This window comes from Urocitellus parryii, chromosome 7 (genome assembly GCF_045843805.1).
Source record: "Urocitellus parryii isolate mUroPar1 chromosome 7, mUroPar1.hap1, whole genome shotgun sequence".
NCBI lineage: Eukaryota > Metazoa > Chordata > Mammalia > Rodentia > Sciuridae > Urocitellus > Urocitellus parryii.
The window spans coordinates 11,334,681-11,356,669 of NC_135537.1; the positions used below are offsets into that span (position 1 = coordinate 11,334,681).

A 21,989-nucleotide genomic window follows, 5' to 3' on the forward strand; every position below is an offset into this window, starting at 1 on the left:
CCTACCAATCAAGAAAGTGCAAATCAAAACTATATTGAGATTTCATCTCACTCTAGTCAAATGCCAGTCATCGGGAATACAAATAATAAATGCTGGTGAGGATGTGGGGAAAAGGGTACAATCACTTTGTTGGTGGGACTGCAAATTAGTACAGCCACTCTGGAAAGTAGTATGAAGATTCCTCGAAAAGACTAGAATAGAACCACCGTCTGCCCCAGGCATCCCTCTCCTTGGTATTTATCTAAAAGAACTAAAGTCAGCACACCACAGTGATAAAGGCACATCAATGTTTCTAGCAACACAGCTCACAATAGCTGAGTTATGAGACCAGCCTAGGTACCCATCAACAGATGAATGGATAAAGAAAATGTGGTTTATGTACCCAGTGGAGTTTTACTCAGTTATAAAGAAGAATGAAATTATGGCCTTTGCTGAAAAATGGATGAAACTGGAGAACATCATCCTAAGTAAAATAAGCCTGACTCAGAAAGTCGAGGGTCAAATGTTTTCTCTTATATGCAGAAGCTGGAGCAAAATAAGGAGGAAAAGGGTTGGTGGGGACTCCATGAAAATGGAAGGGAGATGAGTGGAGGAGGGGAGGTTAAGGGTGGTGGGGGAAAGGGAAGGAACACGGGAATGAGGTTGACCAAATTATGCTGTGTGCATGTACCACAGTGAATTCCACCTTTGTGAATACCTGTAAAGTTCCAATTTGTAAAACCAGTAAATAGATGGGTAAAGGCCAGGGGAGTAGAGGGATCATGCAGAGGGGAGAAGGGGAGGGAGGAAGTAAGTACTAGGGACTGAAATGGAGCAAATTATATTCTATGCAGGTGTGATTATGTCAAAATGAACCTCACTATTCTATATAACTATAATGCACTAATAAAAAAAACATTTTCAAAAAGATTATAGCAGGAAAAGAGACTCAACTTTGGAGAACAGATCTTCATTATTAACTTGACCATCTATTCTGCTCACTGTTTGATTTTAGGCAAGTTCCTAATCTCTCTGAACCTGTTTTCCTCATTTGTTTAGTGAGACTAAGACCCACTCAATAGAATTATTTTGAATAGTAACTTTGGATAATATGTTAAACACAGTACCTACTGTCTGTCGTTTTAAAAAACAATGTAATTCAGGCTGCTCTGCTTAATTGAAACAGGGTGTAACGGGACCTTTCATTTTATAGTGACTGTCTTGCAGAGTGAGGCCAGGAAACAAGAACTAGGAGACAGAAATGGAGAGAATGTGGTGTGATAAGTATAAAGAGTGTTTTATAGCCTTAAAAGTACCTGAAATATTATTATAGTTTGCCGTTTTACTTGGCCTTTAAGGTGTAAAGAAATCTATGAAAATAGCCTAGTTACATTTTATTGAGTGTGTCTTGTTTCTGACATTTTGCATTCATTTATATCTATGGACTCTCTCACACAATCCCTTTGGTAGCATATGGAGTGGGTTTTATCATTCCCACTTCACAGTCCAGGAGGTCAATTCCCAGAAGGTTGAGTAATTTGCCTAGGTGCACACCTAGCTGTGTGTGAACCGTCACTCTGGCAGCTGAGCAATATACTCTTCAAATCCCTGAGCAGCGGATCAGGTGGTAGCAGTAACCCACTCTTGGATGTGGAAGTGCCCTCAATCTGTTAGCAAATATCCCTATTTTCCCTCAATGCCTGTGCAACCAAATAAAATAATAGGTCAGTAATGACTGGTAATAATTGTCCATTCCATGTATATGGTATATTTTTGTCTTTAGAATATTCTGATATCTCTAAGAAGATAGTGTTATGAACAGTTCATTGACTATGGAGCTATACCTGGTTTATTGATTGATTCTTCCACTTAATTGGATGTGTGTGTTAGAGCAAGTTTCTTAATAATACCTTGTGGGGTCATCAAGAGCCAATGAGGAGAGGGTGCTAATAAAAGCATCCAGCTCTGGGGCCTCATGTAAAGAACTCTCGTTAAACTTTATTACTGAAGACAAATGGTTTGGAAGTTGAGTAAATGGAAATAGAATAGTCGACAGAATTTTTAGCAGTGTGGATGGGAGTGCAGTGGTGCTTCCCTGGTGTCAGTTCTGCCTTGGTCCAATCCACTGGTATGGGCCAGTTGAAGAAAGTGCTCAGACACCAGCAAGGTCAAACAGTTTGCCAGAGTCACCCACTCCAGGAGTGTTGAGTGGCCAGGTACCTCTGGGTTTCTTTGTTCTATATCTCAATATCCTAGAAAGTGGCCTACCGACAAGGCACAGTTTTAGATAGCTTCAAGGTAGGAAGTACATAGCTGTCCTGGGCATGAAAGAGTTAACAGAATACCTAATTTATACCAGGGAATTGCAGGCTTGGGCACTGAGAAATGGCTCATTATTTTAATTGGATTTTCCAGCGTGTTAAGCAAGTCAGCAGATTTGCATTAGCTTTACTTGCAGAGAAACTGTTTCTGTGTGTCGACCGGAAGAAGAGGGAGAACCAGTGGGCAGCAGAGAGAGACTGTCAATTAGCGCAGGGTGACAAAGCAAGCAGATTAGCGTCCTTGCTAATTAATAAAGTCTTCCATGCACGTAGGTGTGGTGGAAGTCCCCTTTGGGGGGCTGTGCGGCTCTTACCTCTTCTCAGAGGCAAGAAATGGAGGCATTGCTGGCTCCTGGCTTTCCCGCCACAGCAGCAGGGCCACTCAGGCGCCAACCAGCTGGCCCACGGAGGGGCCTGCCACTGCTCTGGGATTCCTGCAAAGGATGGGCACTCATGGAACAAAAGACCAGGGCCCTCCCTGCCCTCTGAGGAGAAAGGCAGTGTATCAGTAAGCCAACAGGATTGTTCCGACTGGTAAAGCTGAATGAGAGGGTAAAGAACAAAATCAAGGCAGAATATATTTTAAGTTTGTGTACTTACAGGAAAACTTTCATGAAGTCTTTTTCAGTGGCTGGGATTGTGGGGGCTGTTTGTATAATGTCTGTCAGCATTGAGCAGTTCTGAGAAGAAAATGGTCATTTTTATTACCACTAATTTTAATGACAATTATTTGCTTAAACAGGTTCCTTCTTGAATAATGAAGGATAGACCTCAGCCTCCCTTTGTCTGATTTATTCCAGTTTTCTAGTTGGGCTGGCTGTATTGGTAGAGGAGAGAAATTTAAATAGTAATTTTTTGGGGAAAGGAAACATATTTACCATACCTAAACATCATTCCTGAAATTGTTTTTAAAATGTTGTTTGATTAATAAACTGGAAAAAGTGGTACTCCTTTAAGACTTCTTTCAGACTTGAATCATGCACAGAACTTGTTACTTCAGCGTTATTGTTATAGGAAAGGAGTTGGTTTGGAAGTTGAGTGAATGGGAATAGAAGAATCAGTAGAATTTTATTAACATGAACGGTGAATAATTCCACAGTGGATTTGAAAGGCTTTTAAAGTCTGTTGAGATTGGTCTGCTTCCTCTTTGACTTTGTGTTTTTATAATGGCATGCAGGGGGTTGCTAGTACTTGTCATAGAAGACAACCTTCTTTGTCAGTTTTTAAAAATAAACTTATTTTTTCCTGAGATGTAAGGTGGAAAGAGTTTGTAAGTTTTTAAATATTTTCCTGTGGCCTTTCAATAGGCTAGTCAGTCACTGAGAATATTCTGACTTATAATACATAATGACTTACAATACATAAAAATGTGGTTTTTTTTAATTAGTCCCCAAGAATATGTGTATTATGCCAACAAAAGAATACCAAGAATTCCACCAAGAATTCTTAATTCTTGAGCTTTTCAATCAGTGCAACTACATCCACACCCCATGCCTGACCACAGTGGTGACATAAAAGGTTGCTATTGTAGTCAGTATAGGACTTTGAAGGGACTTTTTCTTTAGAACAACTATCACATTCAGCACTAATTCCTTTGTTGGTTTGTAATACAGCTTTCATTTCAAGATAGCAATAGCAATGTATTTTTGTCCTCATTTTACAAGGTATTTGAGGCATGGATGAAAACCATAATTTAGGATAATAAGTTTAAAAACATTTGTAGTTGTATTCTTTTCATATTTTTAAATTTTTACCTTTTTTTAAAACTAACAATATGTTACATTGCAAACAGTTTTTTTTGTTGTTGTTTTTTTTAATGCAAAAGTCCCCTCTCCCACTCTGTACCTTTGCCCAGTTTTAATTCCTGGGAGGAACTTATATCAGCAGATAACTGATTTCATTTTACTAAAATTCTATTATTCTCATTTATTCAATTTCCAAACCAGTTCCTTTCCTGTAATGATAAAGTTGTAGTAACAAGTTCTGCTTGGGAAGCTGAGGCAGCAGGATCTCGAGTTCAAAGCCATTCTCAGCAAAAGTGAGGTGCTAAGCAACTCAGGGCCTGTCTCTAAATAAAAATACAAAATAGGGCCAGGTATGTGGCTCGGTGGTCAAGTGCCCCTGAGTTTCATCCCTGGTACCAAAAAATAAAAATAAAATAAAATAAAGTTCTGTGCATGATTCAAAAATAAGTTAAGCACAGACATTTCCATCTCTTACAAAAATCCTTAGGGCTGAGGTTATGGCTCAGTGGCAGAGTACTTGCCTCGCACATGTGAGGCACTGGGTTCGATCCTCAGCACCACGTAAAAATGAATAAACAAAATAAAGATATTGCATCCATCTATAACTAAAAAATTTTTTAAAAATCTGTATGCACCTTAAGAACTGTTTTATACCTTCCTTTTAGTAATAATGGACAGATTTCCAAAGTTAATCATAAAGAACTCTCTTATTTTTATGGCTGTTTAAAAGTTCCATAATGTGTTAGCCAGCGCTCATTGGTGGGCCCTTCACTTTCTATCAGAATAAACAGCCCTGTCGAAAAGAACCTGGTGCCCACGATATGTGTTACCTCCCTTCTGCAAGTCCTTCTTGTCCGACCCCTCAGTGCTAGGCAGTGTTCTGAAATCTGGGAACAGTTTTGTGAACACACAGACCCTGCTGTCAAGGAGCTCTCCTGAAAACTGGGGCGATAGCCAACAGATGAAGCATACATACACGAGTGTTTAAGGAAGAAAAATCACATGGGGATCTTCTTCAATGGGGAAAAGGTAGATTCTGGCTTGAGTAGTGGAGGGCAGGGCAAGGCCCAGCCTCACTGACCCACCGTCCACACAAACTTCTACAGTCTGTGGATGGTGGGCTGGGGACTTATACCCCAGGAATGGAATTGAGAACTCAGAACAAGTTGCCCATCTCGGGCAGAAGACTGTTAATTAAGTCCTGTTAATCTTTATTTCTTCCCTCTCACACCGAAGGCAATGTTTTTCAACTTTATTTATTTATTTTTTAACATCATTACCTGTACCCTTCATCTTTTTCCCCCAAAAGCCTTTTTGGAAGTCCCCCCCCTCATTGTTCTCCACATGTAATACCATTTATATACTGTGGCTATTTGGAGGGCCACAAACGATTATAAAATCTAAGTGGGCTTTTGCCCTACTTCCTCAAAACCAATGCCCTGAACCCTCATAGAACACGTGGACTCAGCTTAGCCTGTGGCCCTCCGGCTGTTCTCTGCACACACGGTGGCAGAAGCACTTGGACAGAATTGTCTTGGTAGGACCCTTTGTCTTTGCACTAAGAGAAGGAAAAGTGGTCTTTTCTACTGTTTGCACTTGTGTGTAAAACTAGTCGGGGTTCAGGGAGAGTGAAGGATTAGAGTAACTTAGGAGCTGCAGGAAGCCTGGGCTGAGAACAACAGGAAAGCATCAGGGAGAAGTTCAGAGCCAAAGGAAAGGTCTTCTCGTTCCCAGCCCCGCTGTGTTCCCACGTTGCCTTACTCATTTAGCATCCCCATGACATTTAAAAAATAAACACATTCAGCACTTCCTGGGTTACCAGGGCGTGAACAGCACTTCTCACTGCCTCCGTTGACACATCTGCTCAGTCGGATCTCACACCCCACACAGTGGATGTGGTTCAGAGGGTCCGCACAGAGCCCCTTCGGGTCAGAGTTAGTCCTTCTCCCACCACATTCCCCAAGTCTTGCCACGTGCATGGCAGTGTGTGGCGGCCTTGGCTCCACCCACCCCTGCCCTTGGAGCACAGACCCCTTAAAGGCAGGAACAGCATCCAGCTGATCATCTTACTCATCCAGCACTTGGGCCCAGCAAAGTGCCTGGGTTCAATCCCCAGGACCACCTAGTTTCTAGTGTAGTGTGTGGCCCAGAGTCGGTGTTCAGTGCATGATGGACAGGCAGGTGAACAGACAGGTAGACAGACTGATGAGCACAGATTGAGTGGGAATGTTTCTTGAGTGAGGAGATCCATAGGCCTTTCCATCAGTAATCTGGTCCTGCGGATCCCCGCAGCCTCATTTCTAGGTCACTAAAACTGATGTCGTCAAGGTACTAGGAGGCTCCTTAAAGAGACCAGGTCACAAGCTCTTCTCTGTCCTTGTACTGCTGCTTCTTTCACTGTCCCTCCCCCGGTTCTTCTGTTGCTCTTCTCTTCAGCTGAGCAGCAGCTCCTTCTCCTTTCAGTCTCTCCCTGTACCTTTAAAGGAAGGAGCCCCAGGCCACTGCCTCAGAGCAGTGGGGAAAACCTGCTCCCCGTGGGGGCTGCGCTTTCACCAACACGCCGCCTCCATCCCCATTTCTCAGTGCCAAGTGGCAGTGGTTGTGCCACCTCCCCAGGGAGACAGCCTGTAGGTTCTGTGAGGTGATACACACGCCGCAGCCTTCCAGAGCCTTCCAGAGCCGTGTGTGAGAAGCAGTCGGTCAGCAAGAGCTGGTTTTATTGTCTTACTGCTGCTTTTTTTTTTAACTGTCTTCCATCTTTCCTTTGTTTTGATTTTCAGCTCCAGGGTCTGAGCCACAATGTGATCTTCACCTTGGATTCCTTGTTAAAAGGAGACCTAAAGGGAGTCAAAGGAGTAAGTGTCCAAAATTCGGAACTTTTGATTTTCACTTTAACTGGAAGGATTGATATTTTTTTTTCCTGTTAAGATCATAACAGTACTTGTACTTGAGAGGTACTCTGAACATTTTTAGCATTAAAATAATGTTCTTCAAAAAACGATCATTGGAAAAGATGTGCTGCTTGATACAGGGTAGAGAGAGGAACGAGAGTAGGCACTTTCAGGAGATCTGTGAGTGCCTCAGTCGGTGGGCCTGTGTTGGTCCTCCGGCGTGACCACCACTGACCAGCCTCTTGGAATCTCTGGGTCCCGCTCTGGGGCAGCATGACCAGGAGCACCCACCTTGCCTCCCTGTCAGGCTTCTGTGTGTAATAAGTGGTATAATGTGCACCGAGCCTCTTGGGAAAAGTTTCAAATGGCCCATAAAGGAGGTCATTTTTGCTAAAATGTTATTTCAAAATTATTTGTCCTTTTTAAGCAGAAATAAATAGAATTCAGGTTTTTTCTCTCTCTCTCTTTTCTAAGGATCTCAAGAAGCCATTTGACAAAGCTTGGAAAGATTATGAGACAAAGTTGTAAGTGTCTTTTTGTTTTGTTTTGTTTTTGTTTTGGGTATTGGTGCTTTTTGTTTGTTTGTTTGTTTTCATAAGAAAGTAATTGAGAAAAGGATAGAGCCCCTAATATCTTCTTAACAAAACACTTAATATGCCCTTGGAAGACCTAAATTGGGGGTGCTGACCTAGTTTAAAAGTAGTTATGGCCAGGCCCAGTGGTGCACCCCTGTAATCCCAGCAACTCTAGAGGCTGAGTCAGGAGGATTGCAAGTTTGAAACCAGCCTCAACAACTTAGCAAGATCCTGCCTCAAAATAAAAAATTTACCAAAGGGCTGGAGATACAGCTCAGTGGTAAAGTACCCACGTTCAATCCCTAGCACCACCAAAAAAAAAAAAGAAAGAAAGAAAAAGAAAAACACAATCTGGTAGCCATCAAGCTGGCATTCACTCCAGGTCTGTCTACCCCAGAGCCTGAGCAGCAGAGCATGGGCATTGGGGTGAGACCAGAGGGAGGGATTAGGGAAGTGAGCACTTTGCATGCTGCCTGGCGGGTGTTTATACCATAGGTATTGCACCATGGCCCTTTGTTACTACTCTGGGAAATTTGTAATACCAGGCAGTAGAGTAGGGTGGGAGATGTGTGTATTTTAAAGCTTTTAATAAAATTCTTGGCTGTAAAGTTGGGTAACTGTAAACATAAGAGAATAAAGACATTTCTGGAAGGCAGCAATAGCAGCGGAATGAAAAGAGAAGCAAAAGAAGAACAAGTTCAGGACTAAGCCTGTTTCCCAAGCTACTTTTGTAATTGCTTATGTAACAAGTGCATTGTTGGGCACTTGCCATCCTAGGGATGCTTCTGTGCATGAACAGCTAAAAATGCAGCTGGGAACCAAAAGGCTCTGACAATGGTTGACCAATGCTATGGGCCATTTCTTTCTGTATGAAAAGTAGGTCATGGGCACTCACAAAAATTTCAAATAGTGAGTTCAGTGGGTTTCAGTTATACGACCTTGAGGAAGGTTTTTGTTTTTATAATTTAAATAAATTATTTTCTTTCTTTCTATTTATTTTTTTAACTTATTTATTTTGCACTGGTGATTGAACATGGACACTTACTCCTGAGCTCCATCTCCAGTCCTTTTTGTTTTGAGAGAAGCTCTTGCTAAGTTGCTGAGGCTGGCCTTGAACTTGAAATCCTCTGCCTCCACCTTCCGAGTCACCAGGATTATAGGTGTGCACCACCACACCCAGCTAAATAAATTCTTTTCAAATCATTACTTTCCTAAATAGGTCGATTTCTTTCTTGTGGTGCAGGAAGGAAAAAAACAAATTGTCTCTTTTGTGTAATAGGTCTCATTTGTTTACATCACAGAAAACAAAATGACTTTCACGTACACACAGAGAATCTATTATTACCTTCCAAATAACCAAAACAGGCTGGACATTTGCTATTGTCTCCCTCTGCATCCTCACTAGGGATTGAAACCAGGGTGCTTTACCACTGAGCTCCATCCCCAGTCCTTTTTGTTGTTATTTGTGTTCTGTTTTGGTTTTGAGACGGTGTCTCCCTAAGTTGCTGAGGCTGGCCTCAAGCTTGCCTTCCTAGTGCCTCAGCCTCCTGAGTCACTGGGACTATAGGTGTGTGCCACTATCCCCAGTTCACAGTCTTCCATTTAGCACCCAGGAGGCAGTGAAACACAATGGTTAGGATCACAGACTTCAGTATTATTTTTAGGTTGTGGTCTTGTAAAGTATGTTTTAATGATCCTCGCTTGTTAAATAATATAAAAATTACCTACTTCTTAAGGTTTTTTCTAAGGATAAGATAATGTATTGACAGTTTTCAATAGGATAGTCTCTCAGTAAATAGTTTCTATTGGAATTGAACCCAGGGGCACTGTACTACTAAATTATGTTCCCAATCTTATTTATTTTTATTTTGAAGCAGAGTCTTGCCATGTTGCCAAGGCTGGCCTCAAATTTGCAGTCCTCCTGCCTCAGCCTCCCTTGTAGCTGAGATTATAGGCATGTGCCACTGTGTCCAGCTTTCTATTAAACCTTTTAACCATCAAATGTTTTATTTGGTCAAAATAATACATGTACATAAAATACAGATAATGCTCATATCAGTTAGGACTTATTGTCACAGCATATTGTAGAGACCCCAAATAGCAATGGTTTCAACATTGTAGAAGTTCATCGGAGTGGAAAGTGTTCTAGGAAGGACCCGAGGCCCATATAGCAGTTCTCACCTGTGTTGTCTTGCAGAGTGCAAGCTTGGTGCATCTGTGTTGCACTTAAAGGCACAAGGCTCACAGTGACACAAGCAGCAGGGAGGGCGAGGTGGGCAGTGAGTGTGCTTCCAAAGAAGATGTGGTGGTTCTCGCCGCCCTCCCAGCCTGCTGGGCCTCTCTCGTTTCCAACCCCTTGACCTGTTTGCTGGTTTAGTCCCTGTCCCTCAGTGTTCTCTTGCTGTCATTCCTTGGTTCATGTATGACATGCTGCTGTGGCAGCTGAGGATTTAGCTCCTTCCACAGCCACCATCACCTTCCCAACCCTGTTCATCCAGTGTGGTTCATGCAATTTTTGGTTAAACCATTCGTTAGTGTTTATATTTTCATGAACATCTGAATGGTGTATTTTTATTGGATTTTCATTCTTCTTTTTTAATAGTGGAAACAAACAAACAAATTCAAAACTGAAACTTCTGTAAGAACCATTTGTTCTCTCCAGTCTCATACCTCTCTTCCCTGTTAGCCTTGGCCTCCCATCGGGCCTTGTGCTTAAGGGTTGGGTCTCTGAAGACATCCGCTGACAACAGTTTTGTCCGAGGGAATATCCACAGTACCTTGTGGGCATGAGATGATCGTAGTTACAAACTTTCACAAAAGAATTGATCTTTGATCTCTTGGCGATTTCCTTCTTGCCCAAGGCAGCTGTCATTTTGTGGCAATAGACGTCAGTTCCAGCCACCAGAGTGTAGCTGCAGGGGCAGTGTGATCTGCCATCATTACTGTTCTTCATGATGACAGCCTTGCCCTGAGTGGCGTCCAGCCAGGACCAGCACCACCTTCCTGTTTCATGAACTTGCCCATCTCGACTCAAGTAGCTGGGCCTACAGCCTGAATTTCCATTCTGATAGTATGATTTTTTTGCTTTTTTATTTGCTTAAAATATTTTGTGAATTTTTAAAAAATGATCACATATAATATACGAATAAGTGGGAATCAGAAAGACATTGGGTTTTTCCTTAAGTTAACAATACCAGAAATTTTTTTTTAAAGTGAGGTCTTTGCCTTTGACATTCCAAAGGGCAGCAGTAGTGGCATCCCAGTAGATGTCAGACTCCTGTCAGTAGTATTTCTGTTTAGAAAGTACCTTGCACATATTAAAATAATGTCTGTATCTCTTGTATTAAATTATCTGTCAGTTCCTTCCTTTCTGTCTGTAGACCCCCATGCCCAGAGCTCTTCTGGTCCGCAGTAAGCTGTCGTTGTAGGCTGCCTTTGGCCTCTCTAGTCTTAAATCTGCTTCCTCTTTCCTGGTGCACCCCACATGTCTCTGGCCCAACACCTCCAGTAGTTTCCACCAAACAGCTTTAACAGAGGTCGGATTTTCAGGCTCACGTGTCCAGATTATCTTCCTCCCGCCATCACACAAAAAGGGAATTCGCTGAATAAAAAGCCCTGATAGTGTAACCATTCTGTCCGAATATTGAAGGCAGTTCCCTTGTTTTTTAATTTCCAATGTTGCTAATTTAAGAAAAACTCCTGTTTTCAGACTCCCATTTATACCCATGTGAGATGTGGTTTTTTTATTTATTGATTTATCTGTTAGAAAACATTAGCCTTCTTTTTATAAAAGACAGTATGAAATCTTCATGTGCCATGGTGTGTGCATTCACGTGGAATTTTTATTTTCCCGGCTTTGGAAATATTTTTTTGTAATTCCTCTTGGCTCTTCTTTTTACCTCTTTCTCAAACAACTTATCCTTCAATGTTGAGCTTCCTAGGTTGTTCTTACACTTTTCTTCTCTTTTCTGTTATTACATTGCAGTGTTGTTGTTGTTTTGTTTTGTTTTGTTTTAATATCTAAAAGATCTTTTGCTCAGCCAGGTTTTTGAATGTTTTGTTTTAGCTGAGGATTTGACTTTTGGTTCCTTCTCTCCCTTCCTCTCCAATTGTTTTGGACATTCTCAATCTGATTTTAGAAGCTGTCCTCAGTTGTCTTCTAGTCCTTGGCTGCTTGTCCGTATTTCAGAGCAAGCCACCCAGGGCCTGGTGAAATGCTCGGGTTCACCCACAGGAATCATTGAGAAAGCACAGAGCCTCTGGGTGTGAGGTGTAGGGCGCCAAGGCGGGAGTATTACAGATGTCAGCATCAGAGGTGTCTTCAGGGGCCCTCAGTGTCCTGCCTAGAGATCAAGTGTGGTGACATCCTGGAAGTGGCTAAGCAAGAGAGGCAGAGTGTCATAGCTCAAGGCCCAGACTTTTCTCTCCTCTTCAGCCCTACTCTTCCAAACACTGCGAATTCTCTCCTCCCTGTTGTCATCAGTTCTTGTCTTCAGGGAGAGATGATTTTTTGAGGCCTTTACTAACATGTGAAAGGACCCATAAACTAAAAAGAAATAGCCACAAGTGATCAAGTCACTGCGGTGCACCGAGCACTAGCATTATTATTAACTCATGCCTGCCTCCCCCCTCCCCATTTCTTCTCAAACTTCTGCAACACTCTGCACCTGCGTCAGTGCACAGGGAACTGAGATTTATTCTCTTTGTGCTAAAATTCTCACCATCACACCTCTTTGACAGCCACAGGGTCATGATCAGAGAGTTGCTTAAATACAGCATCAGTAAATTAGAATGAATCAGCCAGATCCGCAGTAGACTTTCCATTGTTGAGAGTGAGTTTTCCCTGCATCTGTATACAGACGAGCATACTGGCTTTCTGTGGTGTCTGGCTCCCCACTCTGCTACCACTACAACTTAAGACTAGAGGGTAAAGTGAATTAATCATTACATCCATGATTCTTCTAAAATTAGAAGCTCATTTTCAAATTTAAGTGGATTTTTGGACAGAGTTATGATCATTGCTGTGACTAGCAAAATGTCATCTGTCAGCCAAGTGCTGGCTTCATGTACTGTAGATTTAATGTGACCTGCTTCTTTTTTCCCTGGTACCCCCTCACCCTTCCCTCCTTACTGAAAGATTTTTCCATAGAATCCCAAATTATACATAAGGAATTTTCCCAATCCTTATTTTGTACAACCTAATGATAAGTGGCTAAATGATTAAAATATGTTGTTGGGATCTAAAAATAGCACAAGTTTAAAATAACTTTTGTCTAATTTTTATGCATACCCACAAAGACTCACTGTATACTTTAATTGTCTTGTAATAATTCTAAGTCTCATAATCTATCAATAACTTGGAAAAGCCTCAGTTCTTCCAGCTTTCTGCTGCTATTTCCATCATGAAGTGCTTTACCCACAAGAAAAGGTAAAATATCTGAAATTCCCCCCTGCCAGCCAAAATGTAAGAGAATTTTTATGGATCCATCACATGTAAAGTTAAATTTAAAATATAAAGTTTCCTAGATGAAAACCCACACAAGGTGTCAGTGCTTTTTAAATTTAGATTTTTACCAAGGGTTGATTCTGTTGATTTAAAAGTTCTTGCCTCCTGATGTTTAGTCATTAAGAAATAATAGGGGCTCTCATTAAAGGGGAGACATCAGTGTGTTGGTTTTTTTAAAAGTTTCTTTGGGGGAGGGGAGTGTGGCTGGTAGCAGGATGCTCCGTGGTAGGGTGCTTGCCCAGCATGCATGAGGCCCCAGGATGGACTATTCTACCACTGAGCTATATTTTCAGCCCAAAAGGCTTCTTTTCTGAGAAGATGGTACTGAGAGTTCCTATATATTCTCTGCCCCACCCCACACACACACCCTCCCCTGTTATCGCCAACTCCCATCAGACTGGTACATTTGATAGAATTGATAAACCAGAAGGATTCACTCTTGGTTTTGTGCATTAATGTGTTTGGAAAAAAATTATATCTGCTTTTATTATAGTACAAAAATTGAAAAGGAAAAAAGAGAGCATGCAAAACAGCACGGGATGATCCGCACTGAGATAACGGGAGCCGAGATTGCCGAAGAAATGGAGAAGGAAAGGCGCCTGTTTCAGCTCCAAATGTGTGAGGTAGGAAGGGACTTTTCCATCTCTGGCCTGGAGCTTGGTAACTAGCATCCTGCCAGTCAGCAGACTGTTGGGGCGTTAGAGAAGGGGACTCTTTCCTAAGGATTCTAATCTCCGTTTTTCTCCAAGCCTTTTGGAATCCATCATTGCCCTGTTGTCTCATATTTTGAGCCTTGGTCCTATGGGGCTCTTTAAGCCAAAACAGGATTCTTTGGTGAGAACCTTAATGTTGCTTGTGAGTGAGTGATTGGGGGGATAAATTTTGGTGAGAGGTAACACTGATGACATTAAAAATTTAGAGCATGCTTTTCTTAACCATGAATTCAGTTGGAATGAAGAAAGACTGAAATGAAGGAGTCATTGAGGAAGTCTGAGTTTATGAAAGACATGCAGTCAAGAGCATGCTGCGTGGGGCTGGGGATGTGGCTCAAGCGGTAGGGCGCTCACCTGGCATGCGTGCGGCCCGGGTTCAATCCTCAGCACCACATACAAACAAAGTTGTGTCAGCCGAAAACTGAAAAATAAGTATTAAAAAAAATTCTCTCTCTCTCTCTCTCTCTCTCTTAAAAAAAAAAATAAAAATTTTAAAAAATATCCAATCATTTAAAAAAAAAAAAAGAGAGAGAGCATGCTGCCTAAGCTTAGAGCAGTGATTCTCCAACTGAGTCCCCACCAGACACTAGCTCCACTTGACTTCGACCTGTTCTAACCTGTTCTAATGCTGGCTGCTTCGGGGTAATGGAGATGCTTTTGCAGTTTTTGGAAAATATTTAAAATGGAAAAATTTCTTATTTCAAGTTTTTCTCTCCTGAATTTTCTTTTGTGTTTTCTTCCTTGTAAACATTTGACTCCTTAAACTTCTTTGATCATGAAATCTTTTCTATGATAAAACAAAGTGAGCAAGAAACAATCTCAATAGAAAAATCTTGGCTGGTAATGAAAATGAGAACCAGTGCTGTTTAGTTAACTACATGAATTAATAACAGATTATTATTATTTTTATTTTTTTCATTTTTAAGTTACAAGAATTTTTTTTGATTCATGTCTTTGGATTATAAGTTTTGGTATCTTATGGCATGTTTCTTTTCTCTCTCTCTCTCTCCCCTTTTTAAGCAGGTGTCAGGGGTAATATTAGGGATTGAACCCAGGGCCTCACACATCCTGGGCAAGTACTCTTAACACTGAACAAGACCCCCCAGCTTTTTAAAATTTTTATTATTTATTTTGAGACAGGATCTCACTAAGTTTCCCAGTCTGGCCTTGAACTTGTGATCCTCCTGCCTCAACCTCCCAGGTAGCTAGGATTACAGGTGTGCGCCACTGTACCCAGTGTCACTTTTCTTGAAGGGACTCCTGTTTTCTGCACAGAGCTGTCTTTCAGGAGCACCTGAACTATAAGTCTGAAATGCATTGCACCGAGGGGGATTGCTCAGCTGTTCTAGAATGTTTTGCTGTGTTTTATTTCCGCTTGTCTAGTAAACTAATTGTGAAAATTTATGAAATGCTAATGCTCTAATCTGTTTGTTTTACACTCTCTGTGACTGTGCCAAATCCGCATTACCTAAATCAAGCTCACCTTGTCTGAAGCCACTGAGGCTCTTTGACTTGTGTAGCCCAGTGTGGTGGTGTGCCACCTGAACCCATGATTTAAGAACCCTGCCTGAAATTAGCAACATAAAATTCTGTTTTATCTCCACAGTATCTCATTAAAGTCAATGAAATAAAGACCAAAAAGGGTGTGGATCTGCTGCAGAACCTTATAAAGTATTATCACGCACAGTGCAAGTAAGTAGATCATTGCAGTCACTGCCTTAGCCCGTAGCCCAGGGAAGGCCCCTTTGCTTCATTGGTTTTCTTGGCTTTTTTTTTTTTCCTTCATTTAGGGCTGTATATAACTATATAATGATATTCCACAGCTCAGTGGACAGGAAACGGTGTTGTGTGCTATCTTCAGAGTTTTATATAAATCAATAGCTCAAAATGGAACAACTGACTGGTCACTTGACACGCTGTCTTCCGTTGACATGCTGAACTTGCAGGCCAGCCTTTGCAGCCTGTGTCAGAGACACACGAGTCCTGTCCCAATGGGGGCCCTTCGCTGGCCCCTTTTCCTCCCGTACTTGCCGTTTTACTGTCAGTGGGTCATTTACACCATGTATTCCCACCTGGATTTGTTTTGGGTGTTTTCTCATCATCCAAATAAGTGAAATTGAGTGCTTTGGGCATGAAGAATATTTTTCATCTGAACATGGATTTCTATGAAATGGTGTTATGTTCTGAGAGACATCCACTGTTGTATGCTGGCTCTACTTTTGTTTGTCTGCACTGCAGGGCTGCCTTTTTATTCTTATGATTCTCTGGCAGCACATCTGTTTACTTCCTCTTTACTCATTGGGTTAACTTGCATGAGTTTTCAGGAAGAGTGTTATGTGAAAATGTGCCAGTTACTATTAAAGTCTGGTATTAATTGGTAAAAAATTATAGAGAAGAAAGGGCAAGGACCTTTCCAAAGTGGTCCAGATGGCTCTGATATAAATTTATGAGTGGAATAATTAATGTCAAGGTCATTTGGACTAGGTTACAATGCCTACTCTCCAAAACATTAAATACATAATTCCCTTTGATCTCTTATTCCTTTTAATAGTAGCATTATCTAGACAGATCTTTATATGCAATTGAAACATTTAGGGAGGTCAGCATTAATCTTATGATAACAGCATAAGGCTCAAGTCATGTAGTAGATTAGATCAAGTTCTGACCCTGGGGCCGGGGACACGTGATCAGGTCCTTCACTATCAGGTTCTTCACCAAACCTCAGTGTCCTCATCTGTCAAGTTGGGGTAAGGTTTGTAGAACCCACTCAGGGTTCTTTTGAGGATGTGCGATATATTTTGTTGTTGGGATGTCTCTCTTTAGGAAAAGCTTTTTAATGATCACATTGTTATTTACATAAATTTAACTTGGTAACTTTTTTTCTCTTTTCAAAAAATTCTACCCTCGTATAAATGTGTATCAAAAATAAAAAGCATATATTTAAGTGGAAATAGCTTCCACATTTATAGGATAGTGTTTGATTTGACCCATGAAGGCTTGTACTGGAGACTAGGAACTTCCTTTTGACTTAGTAGTGGAGTAGGACAATTATGAAACTTGGAAGGATATTGTGGTGATCCCTGATTTTAGTTTTGGGTGGAATTTTTCATCTTTCATCAATTTTGATTTTATTAAGAAACTTTTCATTGCTTTGAAACTTTTGCCAAAATAAGCGAATCTCTCGATCTTCTGAATTGCAACACTTTGGTAGCAAATCTGATTTAACCTGATTTTAGAGATCTTTTTTGATCTCAGATTTTCTAAGTCTGAATGAGAGTTTGAGCTACACAAACATAAGTTTTCCAGATATAAGAGGCTTTGTAAAATACACGCATTGTAGCCTTGTTAGCAAAGATGAGAAGAGCAACCCTAACTTGTATTAGCTAACGTGTCCTCCCTTTACTCTTTTATTCTTTGCTTCTCCCTGCTCAGAAATATTTATTAATCTCCTACCAAAGGCCAGCTACTTTACTGGGTTCTGGGGCAGAAATTAAATAAGGGTTTTCTCTTCTTGGGACTTAATTGTCTGGTACAGGAATTAGGTCGTGCACATCAGTAATAGCAGTCATTCTAAACAGTGACTGGTGACATAGACATAAAAGGAGACACTTCTGGCCAGGAAGGCTGAGAAGGTGGGTCACTGTACCCTGGAGGAGGTAGTGGTACTCACGATTGGACTAGGATGGCTGACTTTTTCTGGTGAGAAAGTCTCCCCCTAGGACAGAGAAGTATGAGCAGAAGAAGAACTCTGCACGTGAAGAACCTTGCGTGCAGTTCTAAGACCTCATGGTAGAACTGGGTTATACTGAAATTCAACTATAAGTTACCCCATGGTTGGACCCAGAGTTCCATCATAGCAAGATGCCAGGGTGGGGGTTCTCGTTCAAGGAGCATTTTATTTTTTTTCCTACTTTAGCCAGTCCCTCAGAACTCCTAATTGGCATGTTGTGGATCTATAAAGCATTCTCTACTCAGATTTTTGTTTAAAAACTTTCTTCTTCTGAGTATTTATTCCAGTTCCCAAATCATTTTCAATACAGCATCAGCCGGTACTAAAGAGTGAATTTGCAAGGCAATACTTCATGTATCATGACACCTTAATGTGGATGCAGCTACAACAATGAAGAAATAAAGGGAGCAGGAAAGAGCTCTTGACTTTTTCTTACCCATTTCAGCTCACCCACTCTAATTACTCCTTACTTCAAACACGAGCATGGTTGTTAATGTGCTGCTCTCAAAACAAACACATCCTCTTGCTCACCTACTTCCTTTACCACCTGAGTTATCACTACAATCTGCACAGTCAAGAGCTTTTACAAACATTGCTCTATTATCCTTCATCTTACAAACAGTAATAAAACCTGACATTTGCCAAGAGCTTATTTTATAGGCCAGGGTGTATAGCCTTTCCAGAATTCTTTACATGCATTTTCTCATTTCCTATTCAGAGCAATCAGAAAATATAGCTCAAAAAGGATAAAGAACTCGCTGGAAGTCTTGTTCATTCATTTAATAGATATCCAAAAAATGTGTCAAAATAGACATAGCAAGCACAGAAAACCAAAGAAAGAACTGGACTCCCAAATTTATAACTTTGGCTTATGAAAGGATGTTGTCAAGACAATGAGAAGACAGCTTAGAGAATGGGAGAAGATATTTGCAAACCACTATCTGATAAGGATACTCCAGTATACAGAATGTAGAAAGAATTCAACAAGACAACTCAATTTTTTAAATGTGCAAAGATTATGAATAGCCATTTTTCTAAAAGAGATATACAGATAACCTGGAGCAAGCCAGCTGCCCACTGCTGGGCTCCAGCGGCCCTGCCCATCACAAGCATTCAAAGGCATCTGGAGAGCAAGAGTCTGCTCTGAAGGAAGCACTTGAGCCCATCCATGGGACAAGGGTAGGAGACACTCCCCACCAGGCCTGGAGGACCTGCTGCTCCCAGGGGGCAGAGCGAGGCCAAGGCAGCAGAAGGCTTGGAATTCTGCTTTGCCCATTTCTCTCACCAGACGCTGTCCCTGCACACTCTGGTTCAGAACTCAGTGCCCCAGCTAGGAGGTGAGCAGGAGCCCCATAATAGGCTGGGGGCTGCCTCCTCAGGCAGTGTGTGACCTGCCTCTGCCCCTAGTCTTTGATGGGGCCTGTGACTGGAGTGTGTGTCCTGGGCAGGAGGATGTGTTGGCCAGAAGATGGGTCAACACCTGGGAAACCATAAGGGCTTGGCACTCTTCTAGAGAGCCCCGGCAGACATTTGGGGGTGCCAAAAGAATGTGACTTGTGATCTTACCATGGACACGTTATGGGGCTTGTTTGATCTTAGAATCTTGTGCCTGGAAAAATAGCCCAACGTGGTTCAGGAAACAGAGAAAGGGTTCCAGACCATCTTATGGCAAAGACCAGGGCCAAAGGCCCCAGGATTGGGAGGAGACCAAGGGGGGCAGCTTTCCTGAGGGACACCAGTGCTAACTGTTTGACCCATTTTCCCCTGTGCCATCCATGTTTTCCCACCAGCCTCTGTGGCCAGAGTTGCTGCCCCAGCTATCAATATCGACTTCTTCCAGAGAAATAAAGTTAGTTTCTATTTTATGTTTAAAAAGAGAGAGAGAGAGATAAAAACAGCCCAGAAGTACATGAAAAGATGCTTGACGTCGTTGGTCATTAGGGAAATGCAGAACAAAATCACAGTGAGGGGCTGGGGCTGTAGATCAGTGGCAGAGCACTTGCCTAGCATGTGTGAGGCACTGGGTTTGATCCTCTGCACCATAAATAAAAAATTAAAAAATGAATAAGGAGGTTCATTCACAACTAACATAAATAAAGAACATATTTTAAAAACCACAGTGAGACACCACACCCACTACAGCCCTGTAATTAAAGTAATAAACAAAAATATATATATGTGTGTGTGTGTGTGTGTGTGTGTGTGTGTGTGTGTATCTCCATCAGCTGATGAATGGTTCAACAAATGTGGTGTCACCGCACAAGGGAGTTATATTTAGCCATACAAAAGAATGAAGTACCAATGCATGCTACAACAGAGATGGATCTTTGAAACATGCTTAAGACACACAAGACTACATATTGTATGATTCTGTGTAAAATGTCTAGAAAAGGTAAATCCATAGAGACAAAAGGCAGATTTCATGGTTGCAAGGGCAGAGGAGAAGGGAGGAAGTGGTGGACACTGCTGTGCGCAGGACATTAGAGGGTGATGGAAGTCCTGGGATTTGAGGCGATGGTTACGTAACGTTGCACATATACTAAAAACTACTAAATAGGGCACTTTAAAACTGAAATTTATTATATGAATTGTATCTCGAGGGAAAAGATGAAATTAAAAATCTATAAAACAAATTACCCTCACAAAACTTATAGCTAGAAAGAAATGGAACCAAATCTTCAACCCAGGTCTCCAGCTTCAGAGTACATGCTCCTAGACAGCATGCCAGAAACCTTGATTTGGTAAGCCTGGGATTGGGCCTAGACATCCACGTTTTTAAGGCTTGATTTCCAGGAGTGGGTTCCGGAGTGCCACTTGGATCTGAATTGTTGGATTAGTGCTGTATGTTCAAACTCATTGGTGCTGCAGATGTGCAGAGTATGTCTGGAAGGAAGTCACCCTGTTACCTGGAAGGCAGGGAATTAGTTCTTGACTCAGAGCCTGAGGCTGGGAGACCAGGCTTTCAGAAGGTGTGAGAGCTAGTCACTTCATTGTTTAATTTGTTTGGTGGGTTAGAAAATAGGTTCTCTTAGCCTTTAGTCAAACAGTGTCTCTTTCTAGGCCAACTCAAACAGAATCTGACCAGGAGGATCAGGGAGACACTCTTGTTTTGCTTGGTTTTCCTTCCCCATTGCTGTTTGGACACAATTAAGTAGGCTAAAAATGAAGGACATAGAGACTCTGGATTGCTAAGGCTCTGATTTGTTTTCTGGAGATTGTTCTACCAGTGGATGGGTATCCCTATTAGATGAACATGGCTTTGCACTTTGGGCTGTGGGTGTGTTATAGCCTGTCAGTGTAAATATGAGGTCCCTCTGCCCATCAGCTGGCAACTTAAATTTTCTTAGCATCCTGACATGAGATACATGTGGTAACATGTATCTCAAGCTGCTTGATTAAGTTGTGAAGCCAGTCTTGCATTCTCTAAGGTCAGAAAACTAAAGCTCATTTTGGCCTGGGACTGTCACTTGCTGAACTACATGTCTGTGCCTGTTGTGTTAAGCACATTATCTCCAGGGCTCTCCAGAACTCTCCCAGGCCAAGTGATCATCTCCTTTTCCTATATAAGGACTAGTGATAATTACCTATTGTGTTGAGTTGCAGTGAGATTTTGTTTTTTGAAGTTACTGACTTATTATAAAAGACACAAGTGACCAGGTAGATGATGAGGCACATAGGGTGAGATCCAAAAGGGTCCTGAGTTTCTGTCCCCATGGGATTAGGTATGCTTCTCTCCTACACTAACCCAGAAGTTCTCTGAATACCTCTATTTAGGGAATTTTTTGGAAGCTCCATTATGTGACGTGCTTGATTAAATTATTGGCCACTGGTAATAAACTCAATCTCCAGCCCCACTCCCCTCCCCATAGGTGGGAGGAGACGGAGGATTGAAGGTTCCTCTGCTTTAATCACATGGTTGGTTCCATAATAAAACTTTTAAAAAGAGATATTCCCTGCATGGTGCAAAATAGTGACAGACACAGAGAAAATCTCAGTTCATGCCAGCTGCTGTTGTGACTGTTGTCATCATTCTCAATTTTCTGAAGATCTCATCATGTTTCAGTAAATATGGACAGAGAATATGGCTGAGACAAGTGCCAGACAGGTGATTTCCTTCCATTTGGAGGATTTGCACGTCAAATTCCGTGATAGGTAATCAGAGCTCTCACTTGTGCTTCACTTCCCAGTTGATAGAACACTTTTCGTCTGTAGTAAGTAGCTTGTCTAGTGCTCCTCAAAGTAATGTACACTTGCGGAGGTGAGCATGCCGCTCTTCATGTAGGGCCACTACCCTGCCCCAGGACTCACATCTAACAAGGTTTAGAGTTAGGACATCATGCTTCTGACTTTCCCAAGCCCATGCATTTCCTTGGAACTGCAGCCAACTGCAAGTCGAGAGGAAGAGGGGAAGAGAGAAGCTGCTGCCCTCTGAAGTGTGACAGGTAGTGGCGCTGTGTCCTTCTCAAGGAGAGAGAATCAAGCATGCAAAGAAAGGAATCACCAAAGGGACAGTGCGGTTGGCAGCATGT

The 21,989-nt window shown here is 41.8% G+C and overlaps 1 protein-coding gene and 1 pseudogene across 1 annotated transcript in view; one reads left to right on the forward strand and one right to left on the reverse strand.

The window, feature by feature from the left end:
• Asap1 (ArfGAP with SH3 domain, ankyrin repeat and PH domain 1) overlaps positions 1 to 21,989 on the forward strand; it is a 332,376-nt gene that overhangs the window by 229,419 nt on the left and 80,968 nt on the right. Inside the window, exons 6-9 of the mRNA XM_026407076.2 lie at positions 6,826 to 6,900; positions 7,411 to 7,460; positions 13,511 to 13,640; positions 15,337 to 15,422. Coding sequence (XP_026262861.1) covers positions 6,826 to 6,900; positions 7,411 to 7,460; positions 13,511 to 13,640; positions 15,337 to 15,422 — 341 coding nt within the window. The remainder of the gene's footprint in view (positions 1 to 6,825; positions 6,901 to 7,410; positions 7,461 to 13,510; positions 13,641 to 15,336; positions 15,423 to 21,989) is intronic.
• On the reverse strand, positions 10,133 to 10,535 carry LOC113195509 (large ribosomal subunit protein eL27 pseudogene; annotated as a pseudogene).